Source organism: Pempheris klunzingeri, chromosome 6, assembly GCF_042242105.1.
Source record: "Pempheris klunzingeri isolate RE-2024b chromosome 6, fPemKlu1.hap1, whole genome shotgun sequence".
NCBI lineage: Eukaryota > Metazoa > Chordata > Actinopteri > Acropomatiformes > Pempheridae > Pempheris > Pempheris klunzingeri.
Genome location: NC_092017.1, coordinates 20,439,432 through 20,458,753, shown reverse-complemented (window position 1 = coordinate 20,458,753; position 19,322 = coordinate 20,439,432). Strand labels below are relative to the sequence as shown.

The following is a 19,322-nucleotide window of genomic DNA, read 5'->3' as shown; positions in this document are numbered from 1 at the left end:
TTAAAGAAACTCCTGTATATTTTTTTAATTTGTTTGTTATATTGTTTCTTTCTTTTTTTTTTTTGTTTCTTCATTCTTATATAGACCTTTTGGCAGAAACCATTTTGGCTCGTCCTTGCAGGTGTAATCAATACCATTAAAAACATCTGCATTCCTTTAAGGTGACCCACTTCTAGTATTCTGGTATCGTGCACGCTGGCTTACTGGTACGGCTCACTTCACAGAACTGAGCCAATGGTCGTGGAATTCGTTTCACCTGTGCTTTTCCTGCATGACAAGTCAAAATGCCTGCTGTGAAAAGGTCTATTGTGTTACAGCCGCTATCAGAACTTGATATCGAATTCAGTCACACTCTGTCACTGTCGTCCACCAGTCAGAACACTGGTGGTTCAGCCCCCGGCTCCTCCAGTTCACAAGCGTCCTTGGAACCAAGACGCTGAGTGTGTCTGAGTCATTAGCTTCTTCCTGATGGCAGATTGGCAATCTCCCATCAGTGTACGAGTGCTGTGTGAGTGGGTGAGTGCGAATGTAGTGTGAAAGCTGAGTGGTCAAAAACACTAGAGAGGCACTATAGCACAGTCAATTTACCATTTACCATTTGTACTGTCAGCATAGAGCCCATTAGTTTAGCTGTGAGCATTGACACTGGCAGTTTTGCTGTTGAGGGCCCCCCCCCCTATTTTCATACCTATGCACACTTGGCTGCCAAAAGTTACAAACACTGGACCCCCTACCCTCTTCTCTTCCGTAACGCCTGTCCCTTTTCCTCTCTCCTGTATCGCCCTCCAGCAGCAGTTCCCATCCTCTCACCCAGTAAATCAGCATAAAATAGCCCTAACTGTGGCAGATCATAGGGTAGGGAGAAGAGGGGGCGGCCGGAGTTGGACTATAGAGCTTTGAGCTCTGCTGGGTATTTTTTTTTTTTCTGTGTCGCTCTTTTCAAGATGGGGCCCGTGAAATTATCCAACAGGATTATGTAAGGCATGATAGACTCTGCTGCGTCCTGTCATCCGTTTGTTCATTGTGCGCCCCTCTCCCTCTCAGGCAGCCTGGTGTGTTAGCCATGAAGCTACACTGCACATTGTGTGTCTACATATTTCATGTCGTCTTACTAAATTAGTGGTCCTCTCCTCCTGCTTCATAAATGTCTACATTAATCTTTTTGGCATATGCGTAGGGAAGGATCATGCCCAAATACAGCCCTTGTTAAATGGTCATACATCTTTCAGTTAAGGGACTTAATCTCCTAGTTTATACTTGTTGAACTCAAGGTTATTGTTTTTTCTGACTGAAGTGTTCACGCCATCAAAAGCTTCGGTGCTTCCATGTTCACTTTCTTTTCAGCGAGCTTTGTTTGGACAGAGGTGGGGGTGTGTTCGTGAGCCCGTAGGCCTTTTGTATGTCCATGACAGTGAACCTGGCATGTGAGAGCTCGTCTCTTCAAACCCTCGCTGTTCCTGGCGAGGTCACAGGATGACCTTGGAGCTGTGGAAGCCGTGTTTACCAGAGACCCCCGTGTTCAGGCTATGGCTCTGTGGCTGCTTCCATTCAACCACATGGTACAAGAGGCGAGGCTCACGTTTGAGTTTGCACGCTAGCTATAAGAGAGATGCAATCATTTTGCAAGAGTGACACTGAGGTATCGCAGAATGACAGCATAATATGGCATATTAAATGGTTATTTCATTTGTGAATTTTGGTATATTTGTCCTGTGTCAATTTTCCTGCCCCATCTTTGAACAATGTCCATCCTCACCACTGTAATATCAATATCAGTACTAAGAGAATAATGCTGATGTTTTATTATTATATAAAACATTAATAACATCTTATACATTATGAATGTCTTTGAAGCACAGTCTTTAAACAAGAATGGTATTCTAGGTTGTCTAGGACTGCAACTAATGATTATTTCACTATTGATGAATCTCTCAGTGCTTTTTCTTTTTTTAGTTTATAGGCTATGAAATGTCAAAAAGAATGAGAAATGCCCATCACAGCTTACCAAACCAAAATGCTTTATCTTAAGAGTATTTATTTAGTCAGCAGCTTAAACCCCCAAGGAATTCCAATTATAGCGACATTTCTTTAAGCTTTTGAGCCCAGTTAATGTTCTGTCTATACACTGAGTAATTGACTTAATAATAAGTGACCATATAAGAATGTTGATCTGTTGATCTTCAAATCGATTAATGAACTTGGTTAATCTTTGACTCTCTCTAATATTGTTTACTGGAGGAAAAAAAAGCCCCACAAACCCTTGTTATAATGATAAACCTTTTAGCTTTGGTTTTACATCTCTCCAGCAAACAGATAAGCTTGTATCAATGTAGGAATAATTAAGCAAATGAACTAGAGAATGTGTTGATATGACTTTCTTAAACGTGCATGATTTTTTTTTTGTATAATATAACCTATCATATCTACACTGAGAATATAGATTAGCATATTTACAGCCTAGAAACTCTCTCTCTTGTCTTTCGCTGTGCGCTCTTGTGTGTGTGTGTGTGTGTGTGTGTGTGTGTAAGCGAGTATATGAGTGTGAGTGTGTGTGCGTGCGTGCACAGACTCGCAGCAGCCACCCTTGCCCCCACCCCTCTCATTAATATGTATGTGTTCTGAGGCAGCTAGCGAAGACGGTGTGTTTCTCACCCGCTGATTAATGCTGTCTGTCAATTACCTCTAGATCCAACCGTGCTGTGGAGCTTCCCCCAGGACCACACAGACCAGGTTGGAACACACTCTGCTTTTTCATTCTTCTCTCACTCTCTTCCTCTCTCTCCCCCTATCTCTCCAAATCTCTCTCTCTCTCTCTCTCTCTCTCTCTCACTCGTTCACTGTTACAGACAACCTCTGCCTCCTCCTCTCCCATCTCCCTTTCCTTGCCTAATGCCCTCACTCACCCTGCCATACTGTGGTAACTTCCCCCAACACCTATCAGCACCACCACCACCACCACCACCACCATCCCCACTTTCCTCCTCGTCCCTATCAGTGCTTCCTTTCCTTCTCTATCCCTCTCTCTCTCCTCCTCCTCCTCCTCCTCCTCCTCTTCTCTGTCTCATTCTACGTCTGTTGCTGGTAATGAAAAGCAGTGAGCAGGTCTTCAATAACCGACGAATCAGTAATTATCATGCAACCGTGACAGGAATGCACACCTCTGCTCTGTTTTCCTCTCTCTCTCTCTCTCTCTGTTTGTATCTCTTGCTTCCTCTCTCATTGTGCTACCATGTCTGCTTCCTATTGTTTCACATTTATAGCATTATTGGGTTGATTTCCAATTTGAAAGCAAAATCTGCAGCTGTTTTGCAGCACTTTCTGGCTCTCCATGTTCTTGCTAAAAGAGTCAGGAGTAAGTATTGCAGGGTTATGTACACCTCACTATTTCCCACTACCCAAAATTTCAGATTATTTTCCCTTACTGTGTGTGTGTGTGTGTGTGTGTGTGTGTACTGTGTGTGTGCACAACAATGGTAAGGTCAAAGTTTAACCAGAAACTCTGTAATGAATGTTTACAACTTAAAGTTAGCTGGTATCAAGGCCTGCACTGACCTTATTTAGCAGATTGGTTATTGGCCATGAAATGGCCCGTCCACATTAAATACAGTTTCTGTGTTAATAAGATAGGTATGGTCCAGTTTTTCCCAAGTCACGGTGGGCTGCCAACTCAGTTTTCTAGTGCCAAAGCAAGCCTTGGCCTCATGTTACCTTACATAAAAACTTCCATGCATTGAGGTATACAGGTTTTAAATAAAAGAGAGCACTGGTACTGTGTCAGTACCTGGTATTGGTTGATTGTTGAGTTGAAGTATCAGGAGATAAAGAAATATCAGTGCATCCCTAGTTTTCTCTTCTAAATAAGTTTGGCAAACTGATTCTGTATTCTAAATGCTTATTGAATGTTTATTGCCCCACCTGGCTTCTTTTTATTAAAGTCCCTCCAATGAACGCAATGTTGTTGTTTCTGATAGAAATTATGGCCAAAACTACGAAATAAGACCCAGGTTGTAATATCTTTTAAGCCTATCACAAACCTTATCGGCTGTCTCAGGGGGACACCGTGCACACACACGTGCTAAAACAATCTTTGGAATAATTTAAATTGATTTAATATCCCTCTTAGAACACCTTGCTCTTTACCCTTAGAAAAAATACACCACCTCAGCAGGGTGTCTTTGTTATGTCTCTCTGGCCTCCCCTTCAAAGAACAACAGTCTAGATCCAACTTGATCAAAACGATCACGCAGCCTGTAATGATAAGTGTATTAATCTCTATCTCTGTCTGTAAGTAGATTATAATGTTAAACTCCTTGACGAGTCGCCCTACCCCCTCTTCTCCTTCTCAGTTAGTGTGTGTGTGATTTTTGCACTGACAGTTAGTCTAAGAATGACAAAACAAAGAGATTGGACAGGAAAAAGAGGCATGCAACACATCGCTTCTGTTCCTTAAGTGGCCACAGCACTAAACAAGTTGTGGAGCAAATGATTGGACAGACGACTGCAGCAGCCCATCGATGGACCGAGAGGAAAAATGGGCAACTTAAAAAAAATTTTAAAAAACAGTGAAAGAGGACAATATGTGTGTAGGCTAACTATCTCTCAACACAGCAGCCAAGCCAGTGAGTTTGAACAGCTCTCCTGCCTCTCTGATCCACTTTGAGGAATAAACGGGCTTATAGAAAAGATGCTTCAGGCGATGTCTGCCTGCCCCACAAGAACCAGAGCGTGCTATCAGAGTAAAAGGTAGAGGGAGTGAGGGAACGAGAGTGTGAGCAAGAAATTACAGACTTGCAGGGGCAGACACAGGAAATGGAAGCGATGGAAAAAGGAGTAAAAAGAGCAGCTGAATCCAAGGGAGATGAAATAGAAAAGAAACCCAGCGTAAACAGTGTATGTGTTGACATGGGCATATCTCATCCTCCTTCTCCAACACGCCTCTCTTTTTAGCCCCCCCACAACCTCACTTTTCTTTCATTCTGTTGTCGACCAGATCGTTTGTGTGGATAAGATGGCCCTTAAGATGGCTAGTTAGCGTGCTGTGTACAGAGGGATTGGCCCTTTCCCCCATATACATAAAGGCTGTATTCACGGGCCTCATTACCAGGATTAGGGCTCCTTTCCTCCTTTGTGGGGCTGAAGGCTGGAGTCCTCTGTAGCCACAGTCTCTGTCTCTTTCTGTGGCCCGAGCTGGCCAGCATATGGCAGCAGCAGCCAACAGTCTCCGCAGAGGGGCTCAGAGCTCAGAGCAAGGCCTCCTTTTGTTTAGGCCGTTATTGTTGCTCAGCGTAATGACATTTGTAGGCCGTAGGATCGGGGTGGAGGGGTTAGTCTACCCCAGGGGAGAGGGGGAGAGAGAGGGAGGCAGAAAGAGGGAGAAGGAGAGAGAGAGAGAGGAGAGAGAGACGGATAGAAGGAGGGGGAGAGGCAAAGACATGTAGACAGACAGGAGTGTGGATTATGGAAATATGAATTGATTTTTTTTCTGTTCTGTGGTAGAATAGAAAGCTCAAAGGAGAACAGACTGCAGGCTGGCTGGCACGCCGGGGTGGTGCTGGGGAAATGTGAAGTGAGAGGCGCTTGCTCCCTCTTTCTCTTTCTCTCCTCTCTTTTTCTTTTCCCCTCCTGCTCCCCCTATTTCTCCCTCAGCCCCTGAGACTCTTGATGCCCTGGTCATCCACAGATGCCACTTGGATAGAGAGGGAGAGATGGAAAAGAGAGGGAGAGAGAGAGAGAGAGAGAGAGGGAGGGCAAGAGAGAGGTGGCTAAAGCATATATTTGAATCGCAAGAAGGGCTTTTTTTTGCAAATGAAGCAGACAGATGGAAATCTGTCCGTTTCCTCTCAGATCTCATCCCAAAGTTGTGGAAACAACACAGCAGACAGAGCACACACACACACACACACACACACACACACACACACACACACACACACACACAGAAAATGGTTCTGCCAGTTAATTCTCGCTAACCACAGTGTGGTGTATAGAAGGCCCACTCCTTTGTAGAGAACAGAGGATAATACGATAAACACTCAGCAAGTTCCACAAACAGACAACCATTTGAAATCTTATAGAGACTGTGAGCAACTCCACAGTATTTAAAAATGTTAAGTTAGACACACTGATGCATCCTTCTGCAAATTTCTGTGCTTCCATGCCTGACACTATAGGCAAAAACACATTTTTAAAGTTGCCGGGCTCCTTCACTACTATTTTATTCATTATGTGTTATTCAGTAATTGTGTATAAACATCTATATCTGTCTTTGTCTTTCTGCCCATTTATCTTGTTAGCTTTGCATTGTCATGATGTCATTTGCAAGCATTTAGATCTCACAGCTGTCAGCCCACAGTGGAATTAAAGGGGTTAACAAACACATATTCAAGTCTAATGCAAATCACAAGTCATGGAAAATAGTGCAGAATTGGGTATCACTTTCACCTGATCTAGGTGAAAGGTGACCTTCGTTACCTCTTTCTGAGAACGGGAAGCATGATGAGTTTCAGAATTTGTGCTTCGCCACCTGAACTGATTTTTATAGGTGCTTATTGGTCCGCCATTTTTGTCATATATTCAAAGATGCTTACAATGGTGGAAGTAACAAAGTGTTTATAGTATGTCACCTCAGTGAACAAAAACTCAACAAATTATATAAAGCACCATCCAGGGAAAATGGATGCTAATGGAAATTTCTGAGAGGGTGTGGCAAGGGTGTGTATCTCCTGATTATCCACATGGTTGCAGGTAAAAAACTATTTAGTGAATATACTATGGATGTTTTCATAGACGATGTGATTTATCGATGAATACACTGCGCCTTCTGTTTGTTCCTCGCGCCTCCTAATGTCTTTCTTTCTCTGTTGTACTTTCTTGCAGATTCCTTCCTTACATTTTGGAGTTAGCTTTCTTTCCCCCGTTTACATGCAAACGTGCACACACTCACATGCAGACACAGAGAAATAACTTTGTGTTTGCTTTCTTGGCATATCAGCATTATGTAACATAGGTGGAACCTCTTGGTGCCCCTCTTAATTAATTTTCACTACGTTTTACATGCTGTCTCCAGTCTCGAGTCTATTTGTTTCTCAACTTTCATCAACCTTTAATGCCGATCTTCATTTTTTTTTGCAGTATCCCTCAAATCACTCTGTGCCTTTGTATCTCTTACTTCCTGTCAGTTCATCAACCTTCTCCTTTCCAAACACCTTATCTCATATTTCCCCTCACAAGATGCTGTTGCAGGAAATTGCAAATTACACATAAACTGTATTTTTTTCTGCCAGCCTGGTTGCAGCATAATATCCAGAGAGAAATAAAGGAAATATTGAATTATGAATAGATTTTACTGCAAGGGCTTCTCGCAGCTGTGAACTAAAGTTGATGTTAACTCTCTCTGGCCATTCCACATATCTAAATAGGGATCTTTGATCTTCCTGCTGCATACTACATGAAGTTAACCATAGAACATGCTGTTTTTTCATTTGTGCCAAGGCTACAGTATGTGTGATTCGATCATAAAAGGAGATATCTGTGCTTTGATATGGACACATACATTGCTGTCTATAATCAATTTGTGTTATTTATTTACTTATGTTTTGAAAAATGTAGTAATTTACTTTGCACCGCTACATGAGCAATTTTTATGTGACTTCCTACATTTCCTGATATGCCTTTTTTTGTAAGGCTTATTAGGTATTTGAGAGATGTAGGTGGTGAATAGCGCATTCAAGCCTTCAAACCTTAAAACATATTATCTATTTAAGCCACATTGCATTGTGGTCTGCTTTGCCTAAGTGGAGTAAGTGGTGCCTTTGCCCCATTGCTGATGGAGATTTTTTTGTGTAGTTGTTACAGTTTGGTGCAAAACGGTGAGGTTCAGCTGGACTGCCACCAATGCCTGATGTTTACAGCAGGTGTTTTAGATTGTGAAAAAAATCCTTGTATCACATTTCGCTGTAGCAGAGCGGCCTGTGTCTAATTTTAATGTCATGCCATCTGTTTTTTGGCAAATCAGACATGGTAATAATCATTCTACCTGTAGCTATTTCTGTTTTAACAATTTTTTAACACTATTAAGTAGTTTCTAGGCTGTTTTTGGTCTCTTTTAAAAATATGTTACTCAGATGTTCTTGTGCTTAGTGCTTATATAGTTTTAACCAACAGGTCAAGTCAAATGTTTTCTCTTTTTTTGAGATCCCATGACTTGACTAGTCTTGACTTATTTTCTGTTCACATGGTCCTGTATATCCATCTCTGCTCAAAAGCTCACTGTGTCATCGGCCAGACAGGGAAAGGGGGAGGGACAGACAAAGAAAGAGACAGAAGAAGAGAGGCGAAGGGTCTCTCGAGGCTTCAACCTCGGCAACTCTGAGTGTTGCACTGACACCGTGCTCCATCAGGACAGGCTGCCTGACATGCTGTGATTGGTGGCTACAGCTCTTGACCGGCCCTGGGTGGGGGAGGTAGCACTATCCTGAGGTATTGAGGTAAAGTAGAGGAGCTGGTGGACATGATTGGTGGCTTCAGCCCTGAGGGAGCTGAGTGTTGACCCTGAGGGGAGGAGGAGATAGTGGGTGAGAGTGGTGGTGGTGGTGGTGGTGGAGGAGGAGTCAAGGAGGGGGGCAGAGGTTTGGAAACAAGGGACCAGGGATGCTAACTTCAAGTCAATTATACGTGGCCCCTAGATGATACCTTGTGTACCACGCAAAGGAGAGTGTGATATAGAAAATCAACAGTCACATAGGAGAAGAGGTAGAGAATGGGAAGTTTAAAAGGAGATTTATGTCAAAAAAGGGTAACAGGGAAAGTTGGAAGGAGGTGAAGAAGTGATGAGACTGGAGGGAAAGTCAGGTAGAAGAATAAAGGCAAGGTGAGAGGCGTGTAGAATGACAAAATGACAGAAATTGCGAGAGGATGGAGGTCAGTGAAAAGCAAAAAGACAGATTGTGTTCGCTGGTCAGAGTTTGGTAGTGTGAAAGTTTGCAGAAAGTTAATAAATCCAAACAGTGTACATGTTTCAATTTCATGTGAAATGTACATTTCAACAAAATATTGTCTTCACTCCAGTGAAAAAGTTGCATCCACAGTCTCTAAGAAGAGGACGAGTTTAGATGTGAAACACCACCAATAAGTGATGAGGTAGGTGATACCCTCACTTATAGCAGTGAGGGAGATGACGCTTGAGTGAAAAGTACAGCGCCTCTATCAGACCGGAGTGTTTTCACGAGGACATAGCCAGCTTCCCCACCCATCCTCCAAAAAGATAGGAGACAGAAAAGTAATGATGTTTGTGACAAGCTGTTGAGAATGAGCATATTTTTTCAGCTCTGTGGGTGCTGCTGTAACAAGTTTTGTAAAGCTTTAGCTGCAAGGATCAGGTGTGGGAAATGAGAGATGAAAAAATGGAAATTCATATCTTTTTGTGTGTGTGGAGAGGTATAGGCCTAAATGTGTGTGTGCATGTATTTGTGTACATGTATACGTGTGATGTCTCAGTGTGTCACAGGGCCTCGTCTTTCCCCTTCACTGCACCCTGACAGCAGTGTCAAACAAGGCCTCATATGATCTGTGTATGTCTTTGAGAATATGTGTGTGTATGTGTCTGGGTTGATAGTGTTTTTATTCTTCTTTCTAACCCTTTTCACCTCAGATCCCTCGGGTGTTCCAGGGTCTTGCCTAATGGACAGTCTCGCCCCGCTAAGCTGGCCTTTGGCTCGGGCACTGAGCTGGACGCCTAACTAGGGCCCTTTGTTGCTCATGGGTCCTGATTGCGCTGACCTCTGGGCTGGCTTCCTGGGAGAAGCAGGGTGGTAGAGAGGGAAGACGAGAGCAGGGGAAGTGTTTTTACGCCCCGCTGCTCACATCTCTTCAACATCGCCCAGTGACTGGCGAAAAGAAAGCGGTGGTGTGTTTTGGCAGTGGAGTAAAGAGCTGTTGGCTGCTTGTGTTTCCCAGGTTGCAGGTGGATAGTAGTTGATTCAACTACAGATGTATTCATACTACTACGAGCTAGCTGCACTTTGGCTGCACTACCATTCCACTCCCAAGGCGAATTGTTTTAAAGAGCAATGTACTGTAAGTGGATGGTGAATGTGTACTAAACTGGTTCCTACTTGGTGAACATTTCATTAGATAAATGCAATATGAAAAGAGGTTCTTTAAAAGAGGGACTTCTGTGAGAAGCTTTACAAATGTGAACTTCCCACTCAGCTCATGTAGCTGATCCTAAGGATATTAGACCGTTAAGCACAAAGTGAGACGGTAAATAGGTGCTGATGAAGTTTTTGTTCAGTACACCGGAGTTGGATTGACAATAATGGACGATAGATAAAGATGACACTACACCGTTACACAACGGTTATGTAAAGTAAACATAGGCTTTATCAAGCTACAGTCAAAGCACGTCTAGTTTATTAGAGATTTTAAACCTCCTGTTGTGGTCTGTCATTTTTGCACACATGGCTACAGTAATGGAACTGAAATTTTAGAATAGGGAACCAGGAGATTGTTAGTCATGCGCCAATGATGTGGTGACACTGTTCCACCTTGTTTTGTTTCATAATGAAATCTTGAATTCTTCATCCATTTGTTAGAGCTCCTAGTTGGGTTTAACATATGCAAACTAGGCTGGTGTAATACCGCAGTACATATTCTCTAAAATGTACATTATATATTTGAGTGCTGCCAAACTCTGTCAGTATTATGGCTGCAGTCACAGAGGAAGAAAGAGTGCATCTACACTTGGAAACAGGTTGTCCCTGTCAACCAGGAAACTCATATTTACGCTATCAGATGCCAGACTTACCCCAGCCACATGCTGCTGTTGCCAACAGAGCTATCACACATATAACGATGTGGCTTAATTGGGGTGCATTTTTCCTTCACTACACTACCCGATACATGGCACAATCAGCAGCCACCAAGCAGAGACAGAGATTTAAGTGATGGTGAGAGGGAGGGAAGGAGAAAGAGGAAGGGGAGGGTGCAGCGATGACCTGACCCCCTCTGCTAGATTCCATGTACATCTGTCAATGAGACGTTCAGAGCCAAATGTTTAGGAGCCGGTGTTGCACTGCTGCTCTCCTGCTGAGCTTCAACGTATACATTCTTTGTGTGTGTGTGTGTGTGTGTGTGAGAGGGTGGGTGTGTGTGTGTGTGTGTGTGAGTGTGTGACGCCATGTGTTAGAGGCAGGCCCACATCAGGGTTCATACAGTCGAGCTAAACCCAGTGGGAGCTGAAAGCTTAAAGAAGGAAATCCCCCCCCGGCTGCTTAGTACACACACACACACACACATACACGCACACACACACATGCACGCGCACGCTCTCTCTCTTTCTCTCCATCCCTCTCCCTTTCCTCCTGGCACGTCATTAATGAAGCCCATGCTTGTATGTTTGGGGCATATGCAGCTCTCTTGGCCCAACACTACAAGTGTGTGTGTGTGTGTGTGTGTGTGTGTGTGTTAGGGAGTGAGACATCTCCCCCTATCACATGGTAATATATTCAGTGGAAGATCTCTGCAGAGGCATAATACTGCCGCTCTCCCCTGTCTGAGCCCATCTGTGATTCGTAGAAAGGACATCAGCAGGACAGGTTATTAGCACTGGAATAATGCACACTGTTATTGTTGACGCCACATACTTATTCTCCAAGCAATGTGCCCCCTCACCCCATAACATAAATACATCCATTGTGGAAAAAACAGAAAGTAAATGAGTGCAATACAATGGATGGCATGTATACTACCCAAGTGGAATGTTTTTATATTGGAGGTGACTCATTAACAGCTGATAGTCCGGGAATGAACTTGAGGCTGGGCAGTGGGGGGTTAAGGAGATGTTTTCCCTCTTGTTAACACAAATTATTGAATTCATCTTACACGTGCGTTATAGCCTAAAGAGAAAAGAAAACAATCCAAGACAACATTTTACGTACCCTTATTAAACTTGAGCAAGGACAACTCTAAGTATAAATGCAATGGCTTCTGGGACACTAATTTATCAGTGAAGTTTCCAGTAAAAGAGGGTGATGTAAGGTTTTGAGGCCAGTGGAAATACGTGCTGTTGCTGTTCACAGGAGGGCCAAACTAAGGTCTTTATTTTGTCCTTGGTTTAGGCATCTGTGATGCCCTTAAGGGTCCAGAAGTGCAGATTTGAAAATGACATATATTTTCAGCAAACAAGGTCTCTTCTTGCAATAGAGCTGGCACATACACATATGAATATAAGAGCACATATACTTGTCAGGTGGTGACAAGTGTTTGAAGAGGCCAGAAGATCCATCTGCCACCTTCAACAGCTCCTGGAGAAGGGTTCTGGTAACATGGGACCGTTAAATCACCTCCCTTAACACAGACACTCTGCAACAGAGGGGTCACTGGGAGCAGAAACTTGTGGAGGGGAGTGAAAAAAAACCCAGAAAGGCAAAACTCCCTCTTCTTCCATTTCCCTCTCCTATCAGCCTGTGCAGAGCGAGCAAGAATGTGAAAATGTAACGCCCCCGTGTCAATTTGAAAGTGCACCTCATCGGCTCATGTGCCCCTCCACCTCTCTCCATCACCCTCCTCTCCACCTTCCCCCTCTCAAGCAGCTCTGTTGCTTTGGTCCGGCTTTGAAGGCCGTTCTTATTACTGGCACAGAGCGCAGGTCAGAATGGCAAGCCGGCAGCATACTATTAAAGCCTAATGAAAGAAATCTCTGCAGGGTTTGAGGTCTACAGTGGCCAGAGGAGGCTGTTCCTCTACCCATTGTTCTTCTGCTCCTCTCCTCACTATTCTGTAGGCTTCTTATTCCTATAGAATAGTGTCTCTATCTCATTTACTAAATCTGGCCCGTCTGCAGTCTCCCCTGTCACTGCCTTTGTCAAAGTCATTTTCTCTATTGTCCTTCATTTTGTTCTCTCACTTCCTCTACATTTTTAAATTTCACTCTATCTAGGTCTCCATCAGATGATGTTGTTACTCCTATAAATTTGTTCAGCTGCCCTCCTAAAAAAAAAGAAACGAGCTATAGACTCAAAAGTGAGACAAGGCTTAAACGTCCCCTCTGATTACTATTGCTAGCGCATGCTGTTCACACAATATCACACAATGGCAGTGATTTTACCAAGAGGCCTTTGAAATAAATATATATTCACTCACTTCTCAACATATGGTCCCAGTTGGTCTTATAATCATCTATGCAGGAATCACTCTGATATTATTATATTATCTGATATGGAAAAAAAAAGTTAATTTACCACTTTGCTCCCCTCCAGAGAACCTTCTTCATTTGTTTCCCCCCCGACAGGAAAGCCAGAGGTCAGGGTCACCTACAGAAGTCCGCACTAAGAGAGTGGGTTTAAATCCTGGTTCCCACCATTTAGATTTGGTGTATTTGTGAACTGCAGCAGCACTGCTTGGCACTCACATTGTACATTTCTAGCAAATGTAGCTGTGTAGCTTTGTCATTTTCTGACATGCACTCTGAAAACAAACTTGCATCGTCAGAGTGCGGCTCACATTGGTCTGCATGCCTTCCTGTGGTCAGGCAGGTCTTAAGTATAAAATGACTCTTGCAACACTTTCCAGTAACCACCATAGCTGCATTTATTTCTTGGGCTTAGAAAATAACGGCATTGTTCAGGAAGATGTAGTGGGCTGGTAAACATAATTGGAATGAGTTGCTCATATAGATTGTGTGATACTTGTATAGAGCTGGATTAATATGCTGCAGTCTATAACATGACAGCAGATTAATCTCTTGTGCCTTTTCCATATTTATTGGTTAAATCTTATTGATCTCACAACATATTTGAATGTGAAAAGCTGCTAGGAGGTGAGGTATGAAAATCAACAGCCTCGTTTAGTTTGCCTGAGAGGGACAAAAACTGCTCATCATGTCATAACCAATACCAGCATTTTTTTTTTTTTTTTAGACTTTACTATGTTACTGCTTTTTAAAAATGTTTTCAAAAGCACTATTAAGGTATTACTCATTTCCATTTCTCCAGTTATTGCTTTTCTTTCCTTCTTTCTCTGCCTCTCTCTGTCTTAATATACTTGCCTCCGTGTTTCTCTCAGTATCTTCCTCTCTGTCTCTCTTTCTGCTTCTAGTATCAGATTCAGTAACCTTTTGGTATCTGGTGCAGTTTGGAGATCACTGAAGAAACAGGAAGTTGTTCGGGAAGTTTGTTGTTTACAGTACATGAGATCACAGACGCGCTCACTCTGTTTTCCTGGTAAAAGTACTGATAATAGCCATCACTGATCATAGTTCATCATTTATTTGGTGCCAGAAATATTCACTTGTCATTTGTTTGTGACTTTGTGTTTTTATTAGTTTTGAACCTAGTTTTAATCCACCAGTCTTCCAAATCAAGGTTTCATACCATCATACATTTTTATTCTGCATTATTTATTTTTTCCCCTCTGTCTCTGAAACCAAGGCTCAGCTGTCCTTGTGCCTTTACACATTGCAAATGAATGCATATCCATGCAAATTCTTAAAAAAGAAAGGCTGAGAATTTGAATATTTTGCTTAAAGCTGCACCCAGGTCGACCCTGCCATTCGGCATTTGAAAGCAGTGTGTCTGTTTGAATACTGAGGATCTCTCTTTGTCATGTTCGCCAGAGGGGCTGGGTGAGCGAACCAGCACCGGCAGGATGGGCAGAGATCGGCTGGGTAGCTGCACAGAGACAGACTAATTGGGAAAAGGGGGGCAAGAGGGGGGACGAGGGGTGTTGGTAAGGGCGAGGAAAAGGTGGGGTGTGCAGGAAGGGGGGAATCCAAGATGACGACAGGGGGTTTAGGAGGGAGGTGAAAGAGGACGGAGAGTGGGGGACGGAGGGAAGAGAAAGGGAAGGAAAGGAAGAGAGGAGGTGATGAGGAGGGCATGAGAGCGTGCGTGAGGAAGAGGTGAAGGAAGGGTGAGTGGAGACACTGTGGTTTCCAGTGCTGATGTGTTAGTAGCCCTGCTGACTATGTCATTATACTGTTGAAGCGCTGGCTGCATAACCGGGGTCCCTGCCTGCTGCAAACCACTGTAGCCTTAAAAATCCATTATACTGCATGTTTGACACATATGGAAAAGACAGCTTTGCACAAACCTTGCTGTTATTTAACATATTCAAAGAAGAACTGGTCTGTCTCAACTTGTACCTCAAAGTCTTGAAGCACACTTTTGATTCCAACAGAGCAGGCATCAGTTGGGGGGGAAAACTCTCAAATGTCTGATTGAGCAAAAAAGTGCCCTGATGATGGTGTGATATTATTAATGCGAAGTATTTAAGAAGTGAACTGTTCAGTGCTCAGTGGTAGAATTACAATATGGAGTCGCCATTATATTGAATCATGATACTGATCTAATACAATTAAGAGGTAATGAATTTTGAATAGAGTTGTGAACAGAAACCAGCTGGAGTATTTCAAAGATTGTATGTTTGTGTAACGAGGTGTTGGACTTTCAGCTTTCCTAAAACTAAAGCATGTTATGTGGAGTTGAACTACTGTGTGTGACAACAACTGAAACTAAAAATAAGCAGTTTGACAAAAAAAAAAGTTTTTACAGTAATGTTTTGCAACATTGGTGAGTTAACACTTATTTATAATAGGAAACTTAAAGCTTCCTGGTTTTATTTCATAGGAGATTCATTATTGTGAAATTGAAGATTTCAATGAAGGGCCAGCATTGGTTCAACAAAGTTGAGCCTAAAAGTCACCAGTTTGAATCACGAGCAAATGTTTAAAGGTGTGGCCTTACATGTGGAATAATTTACGGAGTGACGTTAATGGTGTCAGTACACAGACAGTGAGTTAAAACTATTTACATGGCCCCAACCCATTGATGACTTGTACACATTAGCTGGCCAATGGTGACACACTGGTCCTCAGCAGTTCACGGTTGAATCCTCATGGAGAGGTGCAGATGTGCAGCATAACATGCTGCTTTAGGTGTTTGCATGTGTTTTATTTACTGCCTTCCCAGCTTTAATTGATTTCTATTCACCCCCATATGGCATAAAAACTCATCGTGCAGAAACTTGAGTCAGGTAATCCATCACAGGGAACATCTTGTCTGCATTATTTTGACTTATGTTATTTTTGTATGGTAATGCAGCGCAGGCTTTTCAAATCAGTCTGCACTTGCAATTGCATTACCAGGAAATAATAAATTAACTTGACAAAAAATAAAAGCAGGCAAAATGTGCACTGTGATGGATTATACAGTAAAAAACATGTTCAGAAATCTAAAACAGTACAACATGCTCTGAAAACAGCTGACAGTAATGTAACGTATATAAGAATTGTAATAATGGGCTAACACATGCAAAAACACTGATGCAGACCTTTAAAGCCTGCTTCTAATATGGGTATACCAGTGGTACATTTACAAATTTTTCTTGCCACCAGCCTCCATTCCTCTTAAAACTACACCCTGTATAGAGGGCTCTGGGGGCCAGGTTGCACTGAACTGGGTTGAGTTACACTGGGTAGCTAGCTAGATTGATCTGGCTGCAGTAGCCAGGGGAATATAAAGCAGGGCAGGGGCTTAAAGTCTGAGCTCCCCCAGGGAGGAGTCCTAGCTGCATGGGGAGAGGGGCATGAACTGAGCTGCTTCTCTCTCCCTCCCTCCCTTTCTTCCTCCCTCCCTCCCTCCCTCTGTAGTTGTGTCTGTCCACCGAATACCTTTTCCATCTTTCTTTCCTTATGACATTCACTCTCGCCAGCTTCTCTCTTTCTCCCTTTCCCTTCTCCACGCTTTTTAGCCCCACAGTTTATTATTTTCAGCGCTTGGCCCTTTTACGCCATCCTCGTTCCTTCCCTCCTCTGCCTCTCTGCTCTGTGTTCGCAAGCATATGGGAAAATGAATATTCCTCATGAAGTTCACACCCAAAATGAAACACCATGGCTGATGCTGAATTTAGCATTTAATCCTTAAACAAAAAAAAAAAAACCATCATCTTGACCACTTGCTGTGCTCTCCCTTTTTAGAAACGTGTGTGGCCGGGAGGGGAGGTGCATGTATTTATGTGCTAGAGACAGTCAAGCCTAGCCCACATAGTATGATCTGTCACATGTCAAATCCCCCAGTACCTGCCGTATGCCTCAACCATATATAGTGTAACCCACCGCAATTACTTCTGAAAGAATCAGGGTTGAGGAGGAATAAAAGTGAAGTTTATGCCTATTTTTAAGAGTAGAAAAGCAAGATTGTCGCCCTGTGCTGCAAAGTTTGTTGCTTTTCCCTGCTGTACCGCACTATTCTGCAGGGGGACGGTGCAACGCTGCTCAGTGCTGCTGTGTGCTGTTGTAGCGTTGTGGTGCAGTGATAGCGGGATCGTCCGCTGGGGGAACCCAGAGTATTCTGTCTCACTGAGTGATACCCCTGTCTCCACTCACGATAAACAGCACGTGCACACACACACACGCACCAGTGTCTGCCAAGCCCAGCCTTGCAGCAGATCCCCCACCCTGCCACCCCCCCCACCCCCCACCCCTCCCACCACCCTCGCAAAGCTGCAAATATATTAGCTGCCTCTTTTTCTTTTGTCTTGGGAAAATGGCAAGCAGGGGGAGTGTGTGTATGTGTGCCTCTGTGTGTGTGGTGGTAGTGGTGGGGGGCTTACTGTACCAAGAAACTGGGGATGAACACACCCCTTTGTGCCATTCCTGTTTAGATATCCCAATGGTATAGGGCCCAGTCATGTAGGGAGGGAAGTGGGAAGAGAGCTACAGATGTGAAGACGAGTTATCAGTAACACAGGTATGATGTAGGAAAGAGACTAACAGATGAGGAAAAGAAGTATTGCATATCACACACAAGCAGTGTGTTCGGTCAAAACTGAAATGACTATCAGACCAGGAGCAATGTTGAGCTCAGTATAAATGGCTGATTCATCCAATTTACCAAAGAACATTTTCTCACCTACCCCTAGTGGTATGTAGTCATGCCGATAGTTTGAGACTTTCATATCTCTGTGCTTTAACTACTTTCTACCAGAGCAATGGACAATGAAAACTTTTGACAGTAAAGTCTGTAGATTATCCAGAATAATTGAGGCACTGATTGCAAAAATACACGCTGCGAAAGAAATTAATTATTTTAAATTATGTGAACACTACAAATTACATTTGCTTAGACTCGACTGTAATAGGGTGCAGAGGTAGAAATCTCAGAGAGGGGTATCTCAAACTATCTCCATGACCACTAAGAAAATTCTTTTTCTAACTTAGTTGAACTAACCTTTAACACTGTTTGTACATTTCACAGTTTATTTCCCATAGAGAGAGGGAGAGAGAGATTTTCAGCCCAAACATTTGCTGGTAATGGTGCTTTAACATACACTACAGCAGTCAGGTTATTTTTGGTGTGTTTGTTTCCTCCTCAGCAGTTTTCCCCTTAAAGATTGTATTGATTTTCTTTATACAAACAACGTTATATTTATTAAATGATTAGATAACCAGGCTCTATCCTGTCATCGGAAATGAGGAGTGGTTGTCACATTGATGCAAATGTATTGGAGGTGAGCCAATTCATCTACTAATCAGCGAGTCTATCGACAGGAAGTTCATCTGCTGTCTGATTTCAGAAGCAGAAACAGCCATCTAAAGACAGCAGATTAAAAATGTGTATAGACCGTATGGCATCAGTATACTGAAGTAGACAGGCTAATATGTATATATGTTGCTCAGAATGTATGTATATATATGTGTGTGTGTTGTGTGTGTTTAGAACGTGTCTGCTGTTTTTAAGTCACATTATACAAACACATCACTTCCAACTGGTCCTGTATGAGATCAGAGTCTCTCCAGCCCCTAGACTGTCACTCAAACACAGACAACTGATGTGGGCGGGGCTGTGACAACTCTCAAATCTGGCAAGTCAAATGTTTTTATTTGCAGGGAAAGCGTGTGTGTGTGTGTGTGTGTGTGTGTGTGTGTGTGTGTGTATGCGTATGCATGTCTGTGTCTGTTTGGGTTTGTCTGCCATATGCAGTGCGCCAGGGAGGGCTCTCTGGAACATATTGGTGTGCGTACATAGTGGTTAATAATAGTAGCAAACGCATACAGCGATGGCAGCTCTGATGTGTGTGACAGTTTTACAGCCGCGCACGCCAAGACAGTCACACACATGTACACACACACACACACACACACACACACACACACACACACACACACACTCCCACAGCAGAGACAGAGACCTCCTCTGCCACCAAGCCCTCCGTCTTTGTCGAGTTCTCAATTTTATCACAGATCCTAATAAGTAAAAACAACTACTTCCCACCCACCCACCCCGCCTTGCCTCCCTGCCCCACCCGTATGCTCCATATGTAGGCAC

The 19,322-nt window shown here is 43.2% G+C and overlaps 1 protein-coding gene across 2 annotated transcripts in view; it reads left to right on the top strand.

Annotated features, from left to right (window-relative positions):
• dennd1b (DENN/MADD domain containing 1B) overlaps positions 1 to 19,322 on the top strand; it is a 103,072-nt gene that overhangs the window by 18,623 nt on the left and 65,127 nt on the right. For both annotated transcript variants that reach the window (XM_070832125.1, XM_070832124.1), the window contains exon 3: positions 2,687 to 2,730. In XM_070832125.1, coding sequence (XP_070688226.1) covers positions 2,687 to 2,730 — 44 coding nt within the window. The remainder of the gene's footprint in view (positions 1 to 2,686; positions 2,731 to 19,322) is intronic.